Source organism: Somniosus microcephalus, chromosome 10, assembly GCF_052327205.1.
Source record: "Somniosus microcephalus isolate GS21.2 chromosome 10, FLI_Smic_1.0, whole genome shotgun sequence".
NCBI classification, from domain to species: domain Eukaryota; kingdom Metazoa; phylum Chordata; class Chondrichthyes; order Squaliformes; family Somniosidae; genus Somniosus; species Somniosus microcephalus.
Genome location: NC_140996.1, coordinates 145,116,905 through 145,140,896, shown reverse-complemented (window position 1 = coordinate 145,140,896; position 23,992 = coordinate 145,116,905). Strand labels below are relative to the sequence as shown.

General features: G+C 42.2%; 1 protein-coding gene across 1 annotated transcript in view; it reads right to left on the bottom strand.

Moving 5' to 3' along the window:
• Positions 1–23,992, bottom strand: part of gab2 (GRB2-associated binding protein 2) — a 388,329-nt gene that overhangs the window by 19,597 nt on the left and 344,740 nt on the right. Inside the window, exons 3-4 of the mRNA XM_085998902.1 lie at positions 18,394–18,631; positions 4,188–4,783 (exon numbers count right to left, since the gene is read on the bottom strand). Coding sequence (XP_085855028.1) covers positions 4,188–4,783; positions 18,394–18,631 — 834 coding nt within the window. The remainder of the gene's footprint in view (positions 1–4,187; positions 4,784–18,393; positions 18,632–23,992) is intronic.

The following is a 23,992-nucleotide window of genomic DNA, read 5'->3' as shown; positions in this document are numbered from 1 at the left end:
AGGGGAAGTGCAAAGAGACCTGGGTGTCCTTGTGCACCAGTCGCTGAAGGTAAGCATGCAGGTGCAGCAGGCGGTTAAGAAGGCAAATGGTATGTTGGCCTTCGTAGCAAGAGGGTTCGAGTACAGGAACAAGGATGTCTTGCTACAGTGGTGAGACCGCACCTTGAGTATTGTGTGCAGTTTTGGTCACCATACCTGAGGAAGGACGTTCTTGCCATGGAGGGAGTGCAGCGAAGATTCACCAGGCTGATACCTGGGATGGCAGGAATGACATATGAGGAGAGATTGTGTCGATTGGGCTTATACTCACTGGAGTTTAGAAGATTAAGAGGGGATCTCATCGAAACCTATAAAATTCTGTCAGGTCTGGACAGACTAGATGCAGGAAGGATGTTTCTGATGGCCAGGGAGTCCAGAACCAGGGGTCATAGTCTAAGGATAAGGGGTAAGCCATTTAGGACTGAAATGAGGAGGAATTTCTTCACCCAGAGAGTGGTGAACCTGTGGAATTCTCTGCCACAGAGGGCGGTGGAGGCCAGTTCATTAAATATATTCAAGAAAGAGTTGGATATGTTTCTTGAGGCTGAAGGGATCAAGGGATATGGGGAAAAGGCAGGGACAGGGTACTGAATTTGAATGATCAGCCATGATCACATTGAATGGCGGAGCAGGCTCGAAGGGCCGAATGGCCTACTCCTGCTCCTATCTTCTATGTTTCTATGTTTCTATCCACATAACTGATGTCCTGCATCCCTGGAAACATTCTTGTAAATCTTTTCTGCACCCTCTCGAAGGCTTTCTTTAGAAAGGTACATAGAAGGAGGTGTTCTCTGACTTCATGGCCGCGATTTTCCCTAGTTTCCCAGCCAATTGAAGGAAGTTGATCTGATGACATCATATGATGATGCGTTATCAGCCGGTTTCCTGAAAGGGACCATGCGCAAATTTATTTTGACATTTGACATATGCTTATGGAGGGAGTCACAGCACGCAGGGAGGTTCTCTTCCTTTCCAATGGACGGAAGAGACTTCCCAGGAGACCAATGAAGCCTGGTTACACATTGCAGAGGAGGGCAGAAGCAGGGATGTCATCAGGAGGACCAGGCTGCTGTGACGCAAACCTTTCAATGATCTCAGTCAATCACAAAACGTTAGTACAAAGCCACACTCAACCTCATCCTGCTGTGCCACTCATCACATCTCCATCACTCTGCCTTCCCTACCCTACTCCTGCACATCCTTACTCACACCAACTTACCTTGCACCTCCACCCATCCCTCTCTATCTACATTATCACATCTCACTAGCCACCCCTCACACTTACCCTCATCCTAGTGCAATCATACCAACTAACAACACACAAGGGTAGGCACTTGTGTGTTTTAGCCAATGTTCATGTGAAGTTTCTGTTAATGTGCTGTCAAACATTGAAATCTTTATTTTCAACACTTTGCGTTCTTGGACAGATTTGTGTGCACCTTTGGAAGTGGCTTATTGAGTTGTAGTGAATGGTGAGACATAACGGTACCCCCCGCAATGGTGATGAGTGTGAAAGGAATGGTTTGGGCATTGTAGGGATGCTTTACGTTGTTGGTGTGGGGTGGTGCCAACCTGGCACATCATGTGGCAGCCAGGGTGTACAGCGTCAAGTGAAATAAATCTGGCCATGGTGAGGCCATCCCTGGCTTCCCGGGCAGCAATGTGGTCGGGTGCTGATGCCGTGTCCAGTGCAGCATCAGGTGATTGCGGAGAAGGTTGGTGTGGTTGTTGATGCTGCTGGTGTGCCTGGTGCTGCTGGTGTTGGGGCTGATCGTGGTCAGATTCTGAGGACCGAGGTGAGAGAGTATAAAGTGCACCCATGCTGATGGAATAGATGGCAGGTGAAGTAGAGATGACAGAAGCGATTTGTCAATGGTGGGAGAGGTAATGAGGTCAGATTAGATGGAGACTTGTGTAAAGACTTGCAGCATTCTGAATCTGTAGTGGAAATGCAGTTTAGAGATGTTAGTGGTTAAGAGAATATTTCTCAATCAGCTGGGAGCTTTAATTTGACATTTGAAGCTGTCAACTCATCAGCTGATTCAATGGCCAATCACCTCCTGCCTCAGCTTCACAGACAAGGTCTAGGCACAGCGGGAAACCGGTGGGCAACCTGTCAAATCCAAAAAGCGGAGGAAAAAAAAGCATTTTTAAGTGGCTGTAAACAAGCCACTAAAGATTTGAATTGGGTCCTCCGCCGCTGTCTGTTGGGTCTGCTCAGCGCTGGCAGACCCGACATCAGGAAATGCAGGTGTGTGCATTTTGACAGCGGGCTCCCAACCCACTGTCAATCATTTATAAATTTCACAGCTGACCCGCCACCCATCGGGTCCGCTGAGTGCCGGCAAAATCGTGGCCCATGTTCTTGGCGGGCACCCTCACTTGTCAGCAGCGCAAATCGGAAATTGAAGTGCAACCACTGGTAACAAAATCATGTGCAGTACAAGCCAAAGTTGTTGCTATTTGTTGCTGGCGGGTGAGACTCAGAAGATTACCTTTATATTGTAAAACATGTATTTAAACTTGAAACAGGAATTCTGACATTAAACCACAAGTAATAATTATGTAAAGTTACGAATCAAATAGCAACGCAATTGTACATCTTTGTTTTTGCTTGTTAAAGCGAGAAGCCTTCCAGTGAACTTTTGAATCAGTTGCAAATGGATCTCGACAGAAAGGAAAAATGGTGCATCACAATCGACTCATATACCAGGAATTTCCTCAGGGGTTCTCTCGATCGGCCATTGTAACTTTGACGGAAGGTCAGCCGGAACCCTGATAAAACAGTCTATCCAGAGTTTCTGCCGATTGTCCACTGTAGTTACAGCGGCCGATCGGGAGAACCTCCCCCAAGGAAATTCTCAGTGTTATACAGGAAACTTTGTGCTATCCGGCACCGACGGGACCGTGCTGTTGCCGTCCCATCAAAACTGCCGGACAAACCAGCGCTAATGTTGAAACATACGGAGATTTTGAGCTCCGTATCTGGCAACAAACCCTGTTGCTACAGCTTCTAAACAGTCAGCCGTACCTTGCAAGCATCTCTGTAGCTTAGCAACAGCTTCAGCGAGACCTTGCAGAGCCTGACTGGTGAAAAAAAAGCAACAAAAAGAAAAACAACCTAACGAAATGGCTCCTGATTTTTGCCGGTGGCTCGATAAACCAAAGTTTCCTGTAGTATAATATTTGCCCCTCTAGTTCTGGCTTTCAAATTGGATTGGCACTGCTATCAGTGCAGTGTAAATGTGAGTTTGTTGGTATGTTGCCATCTAATTTTCTGTTTTTCTTCCTTACAGGTTTCCCCTGGCTCCGCACCTTCTGGAACCATGAAGGCAATGGGCTGACCTGCTTGCAGGCTGTCACCAATGTCACTCTCACCTGACCATCCACGGTGATATGAGTGGCCTGATAGAGATAGCTGCTCTGATATTCCCTCCCTGCAGGAGGACACTGACCTTGCTTGGTAATTTCCCAAAGATGCAAAGCGGAGATCAGGAACTCAGTGATTGGATCTTAAACCTGCATCTTTCCATTCTGTGTTGCTGCACATAGTAAGCCCCAGTGCAATGCACTACCATAATGCCATTATCCACACTGTTTTCAGGAAAGAGCAGGATAGTGCCATATCATTACCACACTGTCATCCATCCAATGTACCTGCATAACTGGATTTTGAGCTCTGGAATGTGTAAAAATATTGATATTGTAGGCCTTCAGTCTCATCTCTATAGTACCTTAAGTAATCCGTTTTAGAGTCAAAGACAGAAAATGCTGGAAACACTCAGCAAAACAAACAATGTTTTGACAAAGGATCTGCAACCAACTTGTTTACTCCTATGTCCTCTCCATAGATGCCTCCTGACCTGCTGAGTGTTTCCAGCATTTTCTGCTTCAATTTCAGATTTCCAGCATTTGAAGTTTTTTGCTTTTTGTTCATTTTAGAATCAAGGTAGGACCGGGTAGATTGTGGGCTACTCCAGGGCTGCCACTGTGATCATCGGTCAGGAGCTATTAAATGAACATTATGGTGAAGAGATGGAACTTCAATCCAGGAGCTGCCAGGCATGGGATGATACACCCGGAGCTATCAGGCTACTTTACAGTGCACAGTATTTTAAAATATGTTACTTATGATTTCAAGTCATTACCTCTGTGAAGCCGGTTGTTATCTACTGCTGGGAGAGTGTTCCTTCTAGGGATTGTTGCTGCAGAAGCTGCTTGTTTGCCTTTGCCATTGCGAGTACGCTGCTTGGGGCTACCCCATTCCGGCTTCCGATCTATTTGTGCAGGCTTTGGTGGCCGTGGAGGAGGCGCAGCTGCCGAGTCACCAGAGCCTGTGGATAGTGGGTTGTGATTTCTGTCAAAGGTGAATGTCCTTGGAATATGGTAGATGGACATAGGTGTTGAAGGAACATCGTAGGAGTCTGTGGAAATCTCACTAAGCCGTCTACACAGAGTGCTATTGGGAGTGTTATACGTGTACACCTCTTCATCATCGTCTAACCCAGGTGAGCCAAATTTGACCACACCATCAGATCCCAGACTCCTAGGCAAATCATAAGCAATGGTGTCCCTTTGCTCCATATGTTGTTTTGCTGGTTTTGGTAAACTATGAAAGCCATGGATTTGCCCACTGACCCCATTGACACAATGTGAATAACCTTGTGGTAACTTGTGTGCGGTTGTGTCTCCATCTCTCTTTGTGGACCCAGGCAACTGTATAGACTGGGAAAAACTGGCACTCCTGGATAATACAAAAAGAAACAAACAGCAATCAGTTCAGTGCTTCATCTCATTGATCATGATGCAATAACTTTTTCATTCTCACCAGTGAATATTATGTTCTCCATCTTACCACGAATGATGAATTCAGTAACTAAACCATACACTCAAATGGTAAAATGGTAAAAGAAGGCTGAGTAATTTCAGAAATGGAAAAGATGAAGAATTCATTACAATAATTTTCAAAGACCATATCATAAAATAAAGTGAGGCAGTGCCGTTAAGTAAAATATTTGCAAAATGAGGAGTGATGGCATGGAATTGATAGTGTATCACTGGTCACACCTATGCAAGAAATGTTAAAATCTTGAATAAAAGTCAATATTAACACAAAAAATAGTTTCAAGGTTTACAGTGTTTTTCTCTAGTGTAAATTTATTCGAACAGTCAACCCGATGGGCTTTTAGTGGATATGTTTTGAGTAGATCTTTCTGAGCTGGTCACATACTGGAGGCTTAGACCTAACTCCAGTTGATCAGCATTCATAGATCTCTGCAGATCATCCTGGTGTGTAGCCTTACTCTAAATCAGATTGATTGTGTTAGTAGAAAGCGATTTTCTAAAGCTGCCTGATGACTGAGAGGGTAAATACAGAGGGTTTGATTCCTTGTCTGTCCTGAATTAGCTGATCACAGTTGTGATGGTAGTAGAGGGAGGAGGGGAAGTAGAATTCACCTTACTGTCTCTGGTCTAGGTCTGCCTGTTCAGGTAGATATAAAAGATCGGAGTGATTATTTGCACCGCATTTTTGACTCTCTCTCTGCGCATGCGTGCCTGTTTAGTACCGCGCATCCACACACGATCCAGTCATGCATGGGCATAAATATAAGGTAGCCACTAACAGATCAAATAAAGAGTTTAGAAGGATTTTCTTTACACAAGAGAGGGGTGAGAACGTGGAACTTGCTGCCACATGGAGAGGTTGAAGTAGAGAGCAGTGACACAGTTAGGAGGAGGCTTGATGCATATGTGAGGGAGAAGGGAATAGAGGGATATGGAGGCAGGGTGGGAAGAGGTAATTAGGGAGGAAGGAGGCTCATGGGGAGTATAAATACTGGCATAGACCAGTTGGGCTAAATGGGCTGTTTTTGTGCTGTAGATTGATGTAATTCTATAGATGCAGGCTCGTAGGCAGAGGGTAGTTATCAATGGGACTAGATCTACATGGGCCCAGCTCTGTACTGGGATCACTGCTGTTCATCATCTTCATTAATGATTTGGATGAAGTCATTAATGGAACCATCCACAAATTTGCAGATAACACAAAAATGTGCACAGGATTTGAGCCAATAGGTTGCAGGCCAATTTAGATAAATTTGCGGAATTGGCCCATGTGTTGCAAATTCCTTTGATATGGATAATTTCACCGTTATGCATTTAGGAGCATGGGAACAGGAGTAGCCCCTCGATCCTATTCCGCCATTCAATGAGATCATGGCTGACCTGAGACCTAACTCCATATACCTGCCTTTGGCCTATTTCCCTTAATACCTTTGGTTAACTTTTCTTTACTTTTTTCTTTTAACAAAAATCTATCAATCTCAGATTTAAATATAACAATTGATTTAGCATCAATTGCCGTTTGCGGAAGAGATTTCCAAACTTCTACACTCCCTTGTGTGTGGAAGTGTTTCCTAACTTCACTCCTAAAAGGCCTGGCTCTAATTTTTAGACTAGTCCTAGACTCCCCAACCAGCAGAAATAGTTTCTCTCTATCTAACCTATCAGTTCCCCTTAATATCTTGAAAACTTCAATCAAACCCTATTTGAGTTGGGGAGTAGGGGAAATTTCAGGCATGTGTATACCATGCAGGGACACTGACTAAAGGTTGTGAATTAGAAGAGGAACCTGGAGGTGATAGGCAATAAATTATTGAAGGTCCAAAAGTAATGTGTCAAGGCCCTTGGGAAGGGAAATAGAGTTTTAAGTTGTGTTGTTAGGACAGTACAATATAAAACTAAGAACAAAAGCAAAATACTGCGGATGCTGGAAATCTGAAATAAAAACAGAAAATGCTGGAAATACTCAGCAGGTCAGGCAGCATCTGTGGTGAGAGAAACAGAGTTAACGTTTCAGGTCAATGACCCTTCGTCAGAACACGGAGGGTGCAGGGAACACTGCACCTGAATGGATAGGTCTGAGGCGCACATGATATTGGGCCTCATTATCATCGAGTCGGCAAGCTTCCGACACCTAAAAGGAGTCCTCAGGCAGCTCGTCGACAATGAGGAATCAAAGGTCGGGCCACTGGGACACCAGCAGCAGTCCTCAGGTAAGTCTTTAAAAGGGATGAGGAAGGGAGGTGACTGGTTCGGGAGGGAGGAACGAGGGCGATCGAGTTGGGAAGGCAGCAATTGCCAGGAGGGGGTTAGTGCGGTGATCGAGAAAGGTGGCTAGCGGGCAGAGGCTGGGATCCGGGGCAGAGCAATGGCCAGAAGCGGCCTGCATGGTTTGATTGTGGGATCCCTATTTTAAACACTTACCTTGCTGATGGCAGTGTGCAGCCGCATGTAGACCTGGTTTTATTAAACTTTTAGGGCAACCCAATATGGAGGGGGCTTTAAACTGGCATTAGGCACTGTTCTCTGCAGCCAAGAGCGTGAGTCCCGAAGGCTGTGTTGCCTGCCCGGAGCCAGGGTAAAGGACATCTCCTCTGGGCTGGAGAAGAACTTAGAGTGGGAGGGGAAAGATCCAGTTGTCATGGTCCATGTAGGTACCAACAACATAGGTAGGGCAAAGAAAGAGGTTCTGCTGAGGGAGTATGAGCAGCTAGGGGCTAAATTAAAAAGCAGAACCACAAAGGTAATAATCTCTGGATTACTACCTGAGCCACGTGCAAATTGGCATTGGGTAAATAAGATCAGAGAGATGAACGGGTGGCTCAAAGATTGGTGTGGGAGAAATGGATTTCGATTCCTGGGGCACTGGCATCAGTACTGGGATAAGAGGGAGCTGTTCCGTCGAGACGGGCTTCATTTGAACCAGGCTGGGACCAGTGTCCTGGCGAATCGAATAACTAGGGCTGTAGGTAAGGCTTTAAACTAAATAGTGGGGGGAGGGATACGCTGAGCGCATATTAAAAAAGTCAAAGAAAAACGAGAAGGAAAAAGTGCAGGGTAGCGATAGGGGTAATGATAACCAGAGTGTGACAGGAAGGGACAGAACGTATACACATACGAGTGCATCAGAAAGAGGGGTCAGAGTAGGGGAAAATGGTAAAAAGACAACATTAAAAGCTCTATATCTGAACGCACGCAGCATTTGTAACAAGGTAGATGAGTTGACAGCACAAATAGAAATAAATGGGTATGATCTGATAGCCATTACAAAGACATGGTTGCAAGGTGACCAAGGCTAGGAACTGAATATTCAAGGGTATTTGCCATTTCATAAGGATAGGCAGAATGGAAAAGGAGGTGGTGTAGCTCTGTTAATAAGGGATGAGATCAGTGCAGTAGATATTGGCCTAGAAGATCAAGATGTAGAATCAGTTTGGGTGGCGATAAGAAATAATAAGGGTAAGAAGTCACTGGTGGGAGTGGTCTACAGGCCCCCAAACAGTAGCCACACTGTAGGACAGAGTATAAATCAAGAAATAATAGAGGCTTGTAAGAAAGGTACGACTATAATCATGGGAGATTTAATCTTCATATTGACTGGACAAAACAAATTGGCAAAGGTAGACTTGAGGAAGAGTTCTTAGTGTATACGGGATGGTTTCTTGGAACAATATGTTGTGGAACCAACCAGGGAGAAGACTATTTTAGATCTGGTAATGTGTAACGAGGCTGGATTAATTAATGATCTCGAAGTGAAGGATCCTCTTGGGAAGAGTGATCATAGCAAGGTAGAATTTCAAATTCAGTTTGACGGTGAGAAAGCTAGGTCTCAAACTAGTGTCCTGAACTTAAACAAAGGTAATTACAAAGGTATGAAAGCAGACATGATTAAAGTGGACTGGGAAAATATATTACAGGGCAAGACTGTAGAAAAGCTGTGGCAAACATTTAAGGAGATATTTCATAACTCTCAGCAAAGATATATTCCAGTGAAAAAGAAAGACTTAAGAGAAAGATGAACCATCCGTGGCTAACTAAGGAAGTAAAGGATGGTATCAAATTGAAAACAAAAGCATATAATGTTGCGAAGAATAGTGAAAGGCCAGAGAATTGGGACATTTTTAAAAACCAGCAAAGGACGACTAAAAAAATGATAGAGAGAAGATAGCAAGAAATATAAAAACAGACAGGTATATAAAAAGGAAGAGAGTAGCTAAAGTAAACGTTGGTCCCCTAGAGGACGAGTCTGGGGAATTAATAATGGAAAACAGGGAAATGGCAGAGACTTTGAATAAATATTTTGTATCGGTCTTCACAGTAGAAGACGCTAAAAGCATCCCAATAATGGATAATCAAGGGGCTATTGGGGTGGGGTGGGGGGGGGGGGGGGGCAAACTTAAAACAATCACTAGAGAGAAAGTACTCATCAAGTACGCTGACAAGTCCCCTGGACCCGATGGCCTACATCCTACAGTCTTAAAAGAGGTGGCTGCAGAGATAGTGGATGCATTGGTTGTAATCTACCAAAATTCCCTGGATTCTGAAGAGGTCCCAGCGGACTGGAAAACCGCAAATGTAATGCCCCTATTTAAGAAAGGAGGGATACAGAAAGCAGGCAACTATTGACCAGTTAGCCTAACATTTGTCATTGGGAAAATGCTGGAGTCCATCATTAAGGAAGTGGTAGCAGGACATTTAGAAAATCATAATATAGTCAAGCAGAGTCAGCATGGTTTTATGAAAGGGAAATCATGTTAGACAAATTTGCTGGAGTTCTTTGAGGATGTAATGAGCAGGGTGGATAAAGGGGAACCAGTAGATGTCGTGCATTTGGATTTCCAGAAGGCATTCGATAAGGTGCCATAAAGGTTACTACACAAGATAAGAGCTCACGGGGTTGGGGGTAATATATTAGACTGGATAGAGGATTGGCTAATTAACAGAAAACAGAGTCAGGATAAATGGGTCATTTTCAGGTTGGCAAAGTGTAACTAGTGGGGTGCCGCAGGGATCAGCGCTGGGGTCTCAACTATTTACAATCTATATTAATGACTTGGATGAAGGGACTGAGTGTAATGTAGCCAAATTTGATGATGATACAAAGATAGGTGAGAAAGCAAATTGTGTGGAGGACACAAAGAATCTCCAAAGGGATATAGATAGGCTAAGTGAGTGGGCAAAAATCTGGCAGATGGAGTTTAATGTGGGAAAATGCGAGGTTATCCACTTGGTAGGAAAAATAAAAAAGCAAATTATTACTTAAATGGGGAGAGATTACAAAATGCTGAGGTACAGAGGGATCTGGGGGTCCTTGTACATGAAACACAAAAAGTTAGCATGCAGGTACAGCAAGTAATTAGGAAGGCAAATGGAATGTTGGCCTTTATTGCAAAGGGAATGGAGTATAAAAGTAGGGAAGTCCTGTTACAACTGTACAGGGCATTGGTGAGGCCACACCTGGAGTACAGCGTACAGTTTTGGTCTCCTTATTTAAGGAAGGATATACTTGCAGAGAAGGTTCATGAGGTTGATTCCGAAGATGAAGGGGTTGTCTTATGAAGAAAGGTTGAGCAGGTTGGGCCTATATTCATTAGAGTTTAGAAGAATGAGAGGGGATCTTATTGAAACATATAAGATTCTGAAGGGGCTCGACAGGGTAGATGCAGAGAGGATGTTTCCCCTCGTGGGGGAATCTAGAACTAGGGGGCATAGTTTCAGAATAAGGGGGCACCCTTTTAAATCGGAAATGAGGAGTCATTTCTTCTCAGAGGGTCGTGAATCTTTGGAATTCTCTTCCCCAGAGAGCTGTGGAGGCTGGGTCATTGAATATATTTAAGGTGGAGATAGACAGGTTTTTGAATAGTAAGGGAGTCAAGGGTTATGGGGAGCGGGTAGGGAAGTGGAGTTGAGGCCAAGATCAGATCAGTCATGATCTTATTGAATGGCGGAGCAGGCTCGAGGGGCCAAATGACCCACTTCTGCTCCTATGTCTTACGTCTTATGTAGGCACCTTATTTGAATATGCAAAGGGACTAAATCATGTTTCAACAGGGGTCCAGGACGCCGGTTTGTTTTTGCCAATATGGCGGGCAACATTCTTTCAAATCGTAGTAAGTGTGCACTTCCTGGCCACCATAGTAGAGGCTTAGCAAGCCATTTAGAGACCGAAAAACGGGTGTTGCGCGGTCGAAACTCTCAGCCTGTGACCCCCACAACCAGCTAGGTTGTTCTGACAGAAGAATGTTACTAGATGGCAGTACAGTATCAGTATAAACTCACTTTGTAGAAAGGTACAAAGCCACATTCACATCGGGATGTGGGCAACACAAGGCTGGAGAAGGAGGTGGTGAGCCGTCATTTTGAACCTTGTAATGTTGAGATCGCGTTATCTGCCCCATTATGTTTGTCACACTCGGCAAAAGAGAGATTCAGTAGAATTTGGCCCACAGAGGTCCCTTTTAGAGGGAGAGAGCTTACCAGTGGGCACCTCTCATCTCCTCGGGGAGAGAGGGAAAGTGACGGGGGAGAAGAAGACAGATGGGGAAGAGAGGTTGGGGAGTATACAGAGACCAGGAGACACAGGAGAATCAGGGTAGAAAGAGAGATCTGGAGGAGTGTGATAGGTGGATAGAGATAGACACAAGAGGGTGAGAGAGACTGTGGGGGTGGAGAAGACAAGTGAAGGATTGGGAAACAGAACGGGAGAGAGAGAGAGAGAAAAAGAGATAAAAATCAGAGGAAAGGGGGGCAGAGGGAGTGAATGAGAGAAACTGTGGGAGAGAGAAAGGTCACACTATTTCATTTTGCTCTCTATCACACTTTGCTGGCATGAATAAAGTAGAAACTTAATTTTCCTACTTCTGCTTAACTTCCATAAACTTAATCTTAAATGTAGGTGGTGCTATTGCATACTTACCTCTGAGGCCTTCAGGCTCCATCTCCAGCATAAGGGGCATGCAACTGCCTTGGAGTTGCTAAAATTGGGCCTGTGACCTAATGTTACCTGTCCTCTCCACAGTGCTACCTCTCTCAGCTGTTGATCTCTCCCACCCCACCATGCTGCCATTCCATTTTCCTGATTCGATCTGAAACAAAGCCCTTACTCCTGATGACCTGATCCAACGTCAAAGCTTGGAGCCAGTCCTGCACTTTGAAAAGCCACATTTCCAGAAACTGACAAAGTTCTTCAAATGCTTGCTGTGCTTTTAAAATCTGTTGATTTTAAAAACATTGACCATAGCGTTTTGCACTGTGGGAATGAAGAGCTGTGGTGTAGCCCCTCACCCCCACAGTGAGAAAAGCTTTGCTCAGTGTTTTTTAAATCAGCAGCAATTTGTTTTATTTAAAACAAATACCTCATGTCTATGTATTTTAAATGATAGACCTTTTCTAATACAATGAGTGGCAAACCTCCATTATTTAAAGTACACACTCAGAAATATTTAGCTTAAATAACAGGTTTCTCCAATTAATTGCTGGGGAAAAACATTTCTATACTTCTAGAAAGTGAAGGGAATTATTTAGACAGGTTGGGTGAGTGGGCAGAAGCATGGCAGATGCAATATAACGTGGATAAATGCGAGGTTATCCACTTTGGTGTCAAAAACAGGAAGGCAGATTATTATCTGAATGGCAATAGATTGGGAGAAGGGGAAGTGCAACGAGACCTGGGTGTCCTTGTGCACCAGTCGCTGAAGGTAAGCATGCAGGTGCAGCAGGCGGTTAAGAAGGCAAGTAGTATGTTGGCCTTCATAGCGAGAGGGTTTGAGTACAGGAACAAGGATGTCTTGCTGCAGTTGTACAGGGCCTTGGTGAGACCACACCTTGAGTATTGTGTGCAGTTTTGGTCGCCTTATCTGAGGAAGGATGTTCTTGCCATGGAGGGAGTGCAGCGAAGATTCACCAGACTGATACCTGGGATGGCAGGAATGACGTATGAGGAGAGATTGGGTCGATTGGGCTTACACTCGCTGGAGTTTAGAAGAATGAGAGGGGATCTCATTGAAACTTATAAAATTCTAAAAGGACTAGACAGACTAGATGCGGGAAGGATGTTCCCGATGGTCGGGGAGTCCAGAACCAGGGGTCACAGTCTAAGGATAAGGGTTAAGCCATTTAGGACAGAGATGAGGAGGAATTTCTTCACCCAGATAGTGGTGAACCTGTGGCATTCTCTACCACAGAAGGCCGTAGAGGCCAATTCATTCAATATATTCAAGAAGGAGTTAGATATATTTCTTAAGGCTAAAGGGATCAAGGGATATGGGGAGAAGGCAGGAACAGGGTACTGAATTTGGATGATCAGCCATGATCTCATTGAATGGCGTAGCAGGCTCGAGGGGCCGAATGGCCTACTCCTGCTCCTATCTTCTATGTTTCTATGTTTACTCCCTTCCCTCTGTTTCCACCTACCCCAAACACCCGTGCCTTTGTCCCCCACTCCCTCCTGCTACCTCTCATTGCTTCTGCACAACTCACGTCAAGCATCCGTTCTCCCCACTGCCCACCCACCCTACAGAAATCCTTTGTTGCTGTGGTTCTATCATATGCAGCCCACAGTCCCTTTCCACTGTTTCTACCCACCAATATCCCCCTCAATCCTCCCACACACAGCAACCCCTCCCCAGTGCTCCCTTTTACTGCCACCACCATTTCAAAGGTGAAATAAAAGAAACAACCTTGAGACAAATGGTGTTCTATATTTGTGCCAAAAGTTTATACCATGGAGTGGTAAAACACAGGTTCTGTGTTGGGGAGATGAGTAAAAAAATATTTGCACAACTTCAACTTCCACTAATAAAAAACAAAAACAGAAAATGCTGGAAATACTCAGCAGGTCAGGTAGCATCTGTGGAGAGAGAAACAGAGTTAATGTTACAAGTCGATGACCTCTTGTCAGAACTCAGTTGTGATGAAAGGTCATCGACCTGAAACGTCAACTCTGTTTCTCTCTCCACAGATGTTGCCTGACCTGCTGAGTGTTTCCAGCATTTTCTGCTTTTATTTCAGATTTCCAGCATCTGCAGTATTTTGCTTTTGTTCAACTTCCACTGTTATTTTCCTTTATGAAAGTGGTCAGTAATTTCTAATGTCTTCTTTTCTGTGTTGGCACTTTCGCATAAAATTGTTGACCTCTTGAATGATCGCCACACCGAAAACCAATTTCCTATCATCATAAATGCACCATAGATGCTTCTCTGATATACATTATTTTAGTACAGCCAATGCTAAATAAACACAAAGTCCTCTAAGCACAGAATTCAAATGTACCAGACTGTTCCCCAGTCACTCACACTATGCAAAATTCCAGCGAAACACTGGCACTGAGGAATTCCCAGTGATTAGGAATCCAGTCAGAGCATCACAACCCAATCAGTTCCAATATATAGAGCTCCAGTCCAGCAGATCATCCCCCAGTTTCTCCCATTACACAGAATTCAAGCATATTAAGCAACTTTCCCATTATCCCCACCATATGGAATTCCAATGTACCAAACTACTTGGTCATTCCCTTTGTATAGAATGTAAGCATAACACTGAAATACAAATTTCTGCTTGAAGCACAGAATATTCCCCCTTCTTTATTTTTAATTTGCAGGACAACAAATATGCCCACCTGTCAAATCTCAACCGAGAGTCAGTAGCATATTTTACATGTTTACTATATTCTGTATGAAATGTACTGTTGTTAAGTTTCCTGTTCTGTTCAGATTGTCTTGCTCAATGAATGATTAAATAGGCTGAGGTACTAAGATTTGAAAATAGCTTATTTTTAACTCTGGTTTATTGACATCCAGATCCAAGTATAAACCTAATTCGAGCACAACATTTCTTGGCAAATTATGTGTTTATCAGAATTGAATTGTTCCAAATGTTATAACTGTTGTTATTGTAAAGCTATAATGATTGGTAACAGTATTGGTAAAATGCCACAAAATACAAATTATTTAGTTATGTTTTTAGCCTTTAGTTTTTTTTGAATATCAAAATATATAACAACCATAATGTAATGAATAGCAAGTTAAAAGTCAAAACAAATAAAAAGCCGATTTGGTTGCCTTGATAAATTGTACACTTCACCACATTACTTTGTCTTATTTAATAATATCTTAGGGGTTTACAAAGATAGTCTGACTCTTAAAGCAACAGATGCTTAACTCGGATGTCATTTAGGATTTTAAAATTATTGAACCTGTATATTGTTGATTGTGCCTAGCTTTCTGAAATCAAAATTAAGTCATTCTCGTGTGCTCAGCCGTCGAGCAAGCAATGACCATCTGAATAAGATCCTTCTCCGATTCACCGTGAATTTTACTGGTATTCAAAACATAAAAATGTAATTTATTACTGTGGGGACAGAAAGAACAATTTATGTTGTTGAATAGGAATCATATTGTGTAACAATTTGGAAATTTCTTGAAGGCACGCATATGGACTAGATGGTTCTACGAGAAGTCAGTAGAGTGTGAAAAGTCAGGAGAGTGTAGAGTTTTACCTCAATGGGAGCCCAGCTTTCAGATGCAGTGGGACACAAGTTTTATATATAAATTAATACTAAGATTAAGGAGAGTTTGATGCTAATGGGAGTTCAGATTAAGATTATATTTCGAAATGAGATATTTAGACACAGAGGGATGTCAGTGCAGGGAACCCTCATGACATGTGTAAAGTGCAATATATGGGCATCAGAGTATCTAGGGGCAGCATATGTGCACGAACTGTTGGAAAATTGAGTTTTTACATCAGAGGATTTTGTGCGGCAATTGGCCACATTCCGCAGCATCAGAGATATTGAGGAATTTCGGGATCACACTGTCTAGAATGTGGTCACCCAGGAGGGCAGTGCTGGAACGCTCAAGACACCAGGATCGTGTAAAGAGAGAAGTGAGTGACCATCAACAAGAGCTGCAGAGGGAGATGGGACTCACAGATGGAGACAATCCCTGCATTACTAGAGCTGTCCAATAGATACTTAGTGTTGGACAAGTATGAGGTGGATAGTAACAGTGACTCAGAGGCAGGTGATCCTTAGTAACATTGGGCGCGATCCTGCCAGCCCTGGGGAGGTGGGTATGGAGGCAGGACTGCCAGGAAAATGGCAGAATTTGGGGGCGGGTGCCCAACCCACTTCCATGCCATCTTCCAAGGAGGCGGGTAGCCGTCCCATGCTGGGTCCCGTCTCCTTGGAGGCGGGAAGGGATTAAAGCCTATTAACTGCCTGTTAACAGGTAGTTAACAGGCAGAAAATAGGATTATCCCTTTTTTGCCCTCAAGTGTGGGCTTCCCGAAAGCTCTGAAACCCGCCAGCTCAGCGAGGTGAGTAGTGGGTCTGTGGGGGTCGGGGGTGCAAAAGTGTTCTGTGAAGGTAAGTGATGGGTGCAAGAGTGGAGAGGTGAGTATCTGAGGTAAGTGCAAAGTGTTATTAAAAGTGTTCTTACCTTTGTTTCTTCCTGCAGGCTTCAGTCGGTGGGTATGTGGAGAGTCTCGCACCTCCGCGTTAGAAATGATAGATGACCGCTGCATTCTCAGATGCAACAACCATCTCATTTCTGCAAAAGAAAGAAGTTTGATGAGGTCTTGAATTCAAGACCTCATCAAACAACATAGAATGTCAGTGTTTGACAGCTTCACAGAGCTGTCAAACAATGACAATTCATCTGTCAAAAATTTTTGACACATGAAATGTCATATGTTGACATTCTCTGCAACAGTCTTTCCCTTAATTGGCCTGATAAGCCCGCTGGGAGGGCTTAACAAGGTCAATCAAGAGAAAATAGCGTGCGTTGGCCAGAAGTTGTTGGAGGCGGGACTGAAACCCAACAAGTGGGAGTCCCGCCTCCAAAAGCTCCCCATTGGCAAAAATCACCCCCATTGTGTCTTCATGGAGCAAGGGACTACCGAGGAGAAGGGAGCTTGAGAAGCGGGTTGATGACAAGAATAAGAAAGTGATAGTCAGGGGAGATTTCATAGTCAGGAGAATAGATGGCCTTTTCTTTTGCAACCATGCCTGGGAGTCCTGAATGGTATGTTGCAGTCTGGTGCCAGGGTGCAGGATATGGCCTCCTGCTGTGCTGTAAATTTCTATGATTCAATTCTGGAACAAGGGAAGGCTATACCAAAGGAATGGCCTTCACCTGAACAGAAATGATTCCAACGTCCTAGAGGAGAGTGTAAACAGAGCAGTGAGGGAGGATTTAAACTAACATGGCAGGGGGCGGGGAAAGCCTAGGTTTGAGGCTAGAGACAGGCAACATTAATAAATCTATTAGAATAGAAGCAGAATGCTTAGCTGAAATAAATAGTGAGGGAAATATTGGCCTGGGTTTTGCAGTCAGCGGCGAAGGAATGGCGCTTGCCATTCATTACTTTGGATTGTTGAAGCATGGAATACTTTGCCACAGGAATTGTTTGCGGCAGCGACTATTCCATGTTTTAAAGGAAAATTGGATAAATATTTGAATCAGAGGAAATTACAGGGCTATGAGGAGAGAAATGGACAGGAGGATTAATTTTGGATTGCTGTAGCAAAGAACATACATAGGCATGATGGGATGAATGGCCTTGTTCTGTGTTGTAAAACTCTGTTTAAAACATGTAATTGATTAGACAGTTCTTTTGGAGATCAATTAGGTCAGCAATCAGAGCAGACCTATAAAGATTAGCATTAAAGACAGAAATGTCAGTGTACTGCTATGCAGTATTCTACTTACTTTATTTTCTGGTATGAACCTGTTCACCCTGGCAGTGTCAAAATGATCAGGTCTAAGGCATGTCACAAGTGTGGCTTTGTATTATAGTCTTGCAGTTCTGGATGTCTGTCATTAGAGGTCACCAGTGAACTACTTAAATGCCTGAGCATTCTTTGAAAGAGAATGGGACTTGTTCCAACATTTCAAATTTCTCCATAGAACATAAAGCATTTACATTGATATTTTTGGTAGAATTTGGCCTTCAAACAGCAGGTCGCTGAATTTTTCTCTGTGGAACATTTAACTACCACTGTTGTTTTCTATGCACACTAGTTCTGGACCAGTGAGTTGGATAAATTAGTTTGGACCCTACACAAATTACAATGTGTACTTTTATTAAGCCTCAGCCATAATCATAGAGATGGGAGAAGAATGTACAACCAATAAATACAACAATTGCTTTTTAAAAATACAAATACACACGTCCTGATTGTACTTGCTGTGAACTGGATTGATTCTGCTCAAACTCATTTCACTCAGTCAATTGAAGAAATAGTGAAGAATGATCGGGAGCAAACCTTCTCATTAAATAATCATCTCTGGCATCTGCTGTAAGTTAATGTTGATTAGATCAGCTCCAGCTGCCTTTGATTCTAATTTAACGCAATGCAAAACATGACCTAACTCTGCTTATTACCTGTTCTAACGACTGAACATACTGTGAGCCAGAGATCAATGTTGTCATATTGGCCTGCTATTTTGAAAATCTAATTACAGTATACAAATTTTGCCTTTGATACTGTATTCAGCCGGAGATTCATACCTTGCATTTTCTGTCTTCTTGCTCATACACTGGTGCAGGAAGAGGTAGTCCTGTGGTGCACTGGATGAAAGAATGGGCTGAACCGGAATTGGGTTTTCAAATGTAAACACTGATGGTTGACTGGCATGTGAAGAGCTCTGGGTGCCATGGTCTCCAACTAGAGCTTGCACAGAACCACCAAAGTCAGCAATGGATGAACGAGGAGCCTGAGATCCAATTGCAGCATTCCTGGCAACATCTGTATAGAACAGAAATAAATCCTTTTATTAATGGGTTTCTTTGTAACTCAGATACAAAAATACAAAGATTAGAAATAACTAAGAGAACCCATGTCAAACAGCAATTTTATGTTAAAACACATCAGTACAATAAAACCCAATAAAATGCTAGTTATAGGTCTAATAGTATAAGTCAGCACTTAAACAAACAGTATAAGACAATAACGTTATAATTTACTTCACCTTCAACTATAATTTGTGATAACAGTATAATTATCCTGGTTTGATAATAGAATAATTATAGTTTTAATCTTGGCCATGTTTACTTCAGTTTTTTTAAAACATATTAATAGTGTTTTCTAATCTTCATTCTTGTTGTGCCATGGATTAGTTAACACATCCAGGTTTAATCAAGCTGCAGTATCCATCAGTAGGTCTCCACTTGATGCATAACTGTATAAATCTTCCAGAGTTACAGGCCTCAACTGTCTGAAAAACTGGGCTTTGAAGCAAGTTTTCAGCCTATTAGAGGCCAGTTTGTTCACTGCTGCTCCTTTCTCAACCTGCACTGCAACACCCCAGATTTCAACTGTCCCCTTCAATCCACATTGCCCAAATGCTGATCCTTCTGTGGCTGCACAAATGTTTTAGAAAATAGTGAATATGCTACACAGCAACAGTGCATGGTACAAACCTTTAGTAACAAGTTGCTTTTATATATAGGGACAATAGTCCAATGGTGGGAGGCCTGCAATGCACCCAAGGCACCCAGCGCAACCCACGGTTGCCAACCAGTACACCGGGAACCTGCACACATCTGTGTGAAAGGTTCATTTGACCCCCAACAAATATTAAAAGAGGGAGCTGCTTCATTGTGAGACTGGAGTGCCTGAGCAGTGCGCCAGCCCATTTGTGAAGCTGATCTGTGTCACCTTTGCCTTGAGCCTGGTGCCCTTCTCTCATGGCCAAAATAATCTCCTAGCACTGAACAGGGAGAGGGTTCCAGAAAGGGCTGAAACAACTGAAGGCTATGATAATAAAGGTGGAGTTGAGGGATGCACAGGAGGCTAGTAAAAGACCAAAGGAGCTAAAGGAGTTTGCACAGGTTGGGTGAGCTGAGCCTTTGGGGATCTGTAAATGAAGATTAGCATTTTGAATTTAATAGATTGGGGGGACAGGGAACCAGTGGTGATGAGAGAGGATGCGAGTGGTGGAGTTTTGGATGAGATAAATCTAGCTTAGCTTCTTCACCAAAAGTATAAAATTAACCATATATGTGGTGCTTACACTTGAGTCATAACATTCTAATTTCACAAAACATACCCATTTTATATATCCTTGTATATAATATAGCAGAAAAGTCAAGTATGAAGCACCACTACCTTGAATATAATTTGATCAGTTAGTTGTTATCTGTATCTTTTGAGGTCATCTAGGTTCAGAGTTACTGAGGACTGCACATTAATCACTGAATCTGGAATTCAGTAAAAGCATTCATTCCCTAGAGGAAGAGTGAGTCATCAATGTTTAAAACAACCATGTATTGATTTTCTTAAAGGAGTTACCACGTCACTACCCTTTCTGACCTAGACAGCTGAAAGCATTCATTCAGACAACCAAAACCTATTTATTACATTTAGCTGGTGGATGAAATTTTCGCTGATTAAAAAAAACAAATCTGAAAAGAAACATGGAAGAATCCTGGGGTATTATTCTTTTAAGAATTGAGTGGTATCAGGATTATCTGCCATGTCTACATTGTTTTGGCTTGGACAGGCTGTGAATCAAACACAAAAATATCAGCAGAAATATATTTTCTTAAAAGGTAGGACTTTATGATAATCTTGCTGAAACCATTGTAATGAGATTACATCCTTTATTATAGATATATAGAAGTTCATCATAAACCTTTTCAGAGTTCTGGGATTCAGTTACTGTTTTGCATTTCACAGTCAGTTCTTCATTACATAGATCAGGCAGTGCACACTTTCATTACTAAACTCATGTGGGCTTTCTTTTTTGTGCACTACTGATCTCCAACTGTTGGAAATTGAATTGTGAATGATGACTGTGATGGAGTAATATGCGTAGTGCACCTGAAGATATACGACCTCATGTGACTAGTAACATTAGGACGTTTGTGAAAGGAAAGAAAATATAGGTATGGAATATTCTAAATTATTGTGCATGTCACCACTTGAATATTTATTAAAATTATATTAGTAAATTCTTTTTCAATTAAACTTATTTTCCATAGAGCAGATAATACAGAAGTAAAGTGCATTTCTTCGGTTTAAAACCCCCCCAAATATGTTATTCATTTTCACGGTCAATTTATTGGCACAGCATTCGTTTTACATTTTCATACACATTACTGGAGGAATAGACCCTGGAAATCCAGGGTCATCCTAGTGTACTCCGACTATAATTTCAGCAGGAGTAATGCAGAGTGGCTGGAAACTAGACTGGGACTTGGATATGCTGAGTCCTGACCTGGTGGCTAACCTTCCAGGATAGTTTTGTGGGAGCAGAGTCTCTGCACTGCTCCATACAACCATCATAAAAGGGGCAGGAACTCCCCATGTCAGGAATTTCCCTGCCTGGGCCTTCAGAGGAACCCAGCTTAAGGCCAGCGGAGGTACACCAGGTTAGACCACGCATCCCTGTTTGTCACTCCTATTGACCAGTTATTTAACTGCACGAGGTATGCCAAAGAAGTGTTAGTGTCAAGATTGGTCTGTTATCTGTTGTTCCCACAATTCAATTTGCATTTCTCTAATTCAGCTGCAGAAATATTGTCAGCCATCATTTCATTTTAATTAGAAACTCAAAATCTACAAAAACAGGGCTATCCATTCTTTTTTTGAAAAATTACAAAATATACTCCTAGATAACAACAGAAAATGCTGGAAAAACTCAGCAAGTCAGGCAACATCCGTGGAGAGAAATTTGAGTTGACGTTTCGGGTTTGACCCTTCTTCAAAAAACGTCAACTCAAATTTCTCTCCACGGATGTTGCCTGACTTGCTGAGTTTTTCCAGCATTTTCTGTTGTTATTTCGGATTTCCAACATCTGCAGTATTTTGCTATCATACTCCTAGATAAATTGGGGCAAATGTCAAATCCAAAGTTGTCTGCGCTAAACCCATTCAGTTTATGTCAGAATCAGAAGGATCCATTAGTACTTAGATAGCATCAATCTCTATTGTGCCAAAAATTTAACTAATATTTTTCTAACAATTCTCACGATCCTTGAACAGATACAAATATATGGGAGCAAGGCAGCCACATGGAATTAGGACTACTGCTCGCACGGAGGATAAACACCAACACGGACTGGTGGGGCCGAACAGCCTGTTTCCATGTTGTAACTTCAGTGCAATTCTATGTAATCTGATAAGAGTATCAGCATCTGCAGTATTTTTCTTTTGTATGAGTATCACTCTCCCACTTCTAGCCTCCAATCACTTTCTTGTCTTTTTCTATTTTATCAATGTGACTAGTCAGCACTCATCTGAACTTTCTTCTCATTTCTTCAAAGCACTAAATGCACAATCAATTATGCTGTTATGTTAGTAATTCTGCCTCCTCCCAATCCTCCCCACATCTTTAAAACTCCAATAATAATTGTTTTCAATAATTTATTAAAATAACAGTTCATCCCATCTCATTTTTAAATTGGACTCTCTCCCTATATCACCATTATGTTGAAATCAAGACTCATTGCCTAGTCTCCTATTCTAACTCATTCCTCCACAGGATCACAAAACTGTGGAATACCTTTCCTCCCTCAGTCTTTCCTTCCTCCAACTATCTGCAGACTTTTAAAATCTAATCATTACTTCCTGATTTATCTAATTTTCTATTTCACTCTTTCCAACCTTGATGGTAAACTGCCACTTGGGCCTTTGGCCTTTCACCTTTGGTTTCCCAATTAAAATAATGATAGACATCCAAGTTCCTTATTGGCAAAGTTAAAACATTTTGGGCCCAATAAAATTTAATTTCTAATTTGACATCATGATCATTTAGAGTCCAATTTAAAAATGAGATGGGATGAACTGTTATTTTAATAATTTATTGAAAACAATTATTATTGGAGTTTTAAAGATGTGGGGAGGATTGGGAGGAGGCAGAATTACTAACATAACCGCATAATTGAGAACAGTTTTCCAATAGTATGAGCTGGTATCCTAGTTGAAGAAGTGAAATAGTTTCATATTCTACTATAATTTCTATAATAACAGACTCCTGAACAAACCCCACAGCTTCAACTCATCAGACCCCCAGATCAGACAATAGGCAGAAGCATGAAAGATTCAGAAAATGATATTGAGTTGAAATAGCAAGGTATTACATATGATGAGGTTTGAGAAGGTGCTTTTCTTTGGTATCCCTAAAATCAACATCATCTGGTAGCTTAGTGAAGTATGAGCTAATGTAAAATATCGATGAAAAATTATTTTTATAAAATATCATTGGCTTTGACAAAATGACGTTCCCAGCTTCTCTCAGATTGGTTTCAATCATCCAAGAGTGGGAAAAAAGGGATGTGGGAATTTAAGAGGAAATACTATTGTTAATGTGAGTCTCTATATGGTTGTTATTCTTGTCAGGGACAAGGAATGATGGGTACATGCTGGAAGACGATCAGGTGACTTGATGCTGACTTCTGCTGAGCTTCCCAGATGGTGCAAAACATGAATTCTGCCTTAAAGTAAAAGGGAAAAACTGTGCTCTGATGAAGGAAACATATGAAACGTTATCTTTCTTCTTTCATTACAGATGCTGTACCGTGTACTTCCAGAATTTTGTTTTTATTTCAAGAATTTGGCCTTCTTTGGTTTGACATTTAATGCTGTTATCAGCCTGAGGAATGATTTTTATCAATCTCATAGCTGCAGAATCAAGTTCAAAATTGAAAAAGTAAAAATGGGTTATTTTCTGAAAAAATTACTTTTTCCACACTGTTGGAAGAAACTGACAAGTTAACACAGATGTTTGAATCCTCTTGGATTAACCGCTGGCCTCACAGGGAATTGAACTGTCCTGGATGAGGGAGAAGGAGACTGCTGACATTATCCAGTGGAGAGAAAGAAAGGTCGAGCAAAGCATCTGAGGGAAAGTGCAAGAAGTGAATGAGTCAAGCATAGGAGACCAATGTGGAGAAAATGAAATGAAAAGAATATAGGAGGATGAATGGCATCCTAAATTCATTTAAAAAGCATGCAATTATGATTTCACTACATTTATTAATCAGAGCAAATCTGCCCTCATGCTCAAATGACCATTGTAGGAAAAGTGCTTTATAATTCTTGAAGGTGGTAAGATTTGTGATATCATTGGTGTGGCTATGATCCAAATGACAAATTTACTGAGCC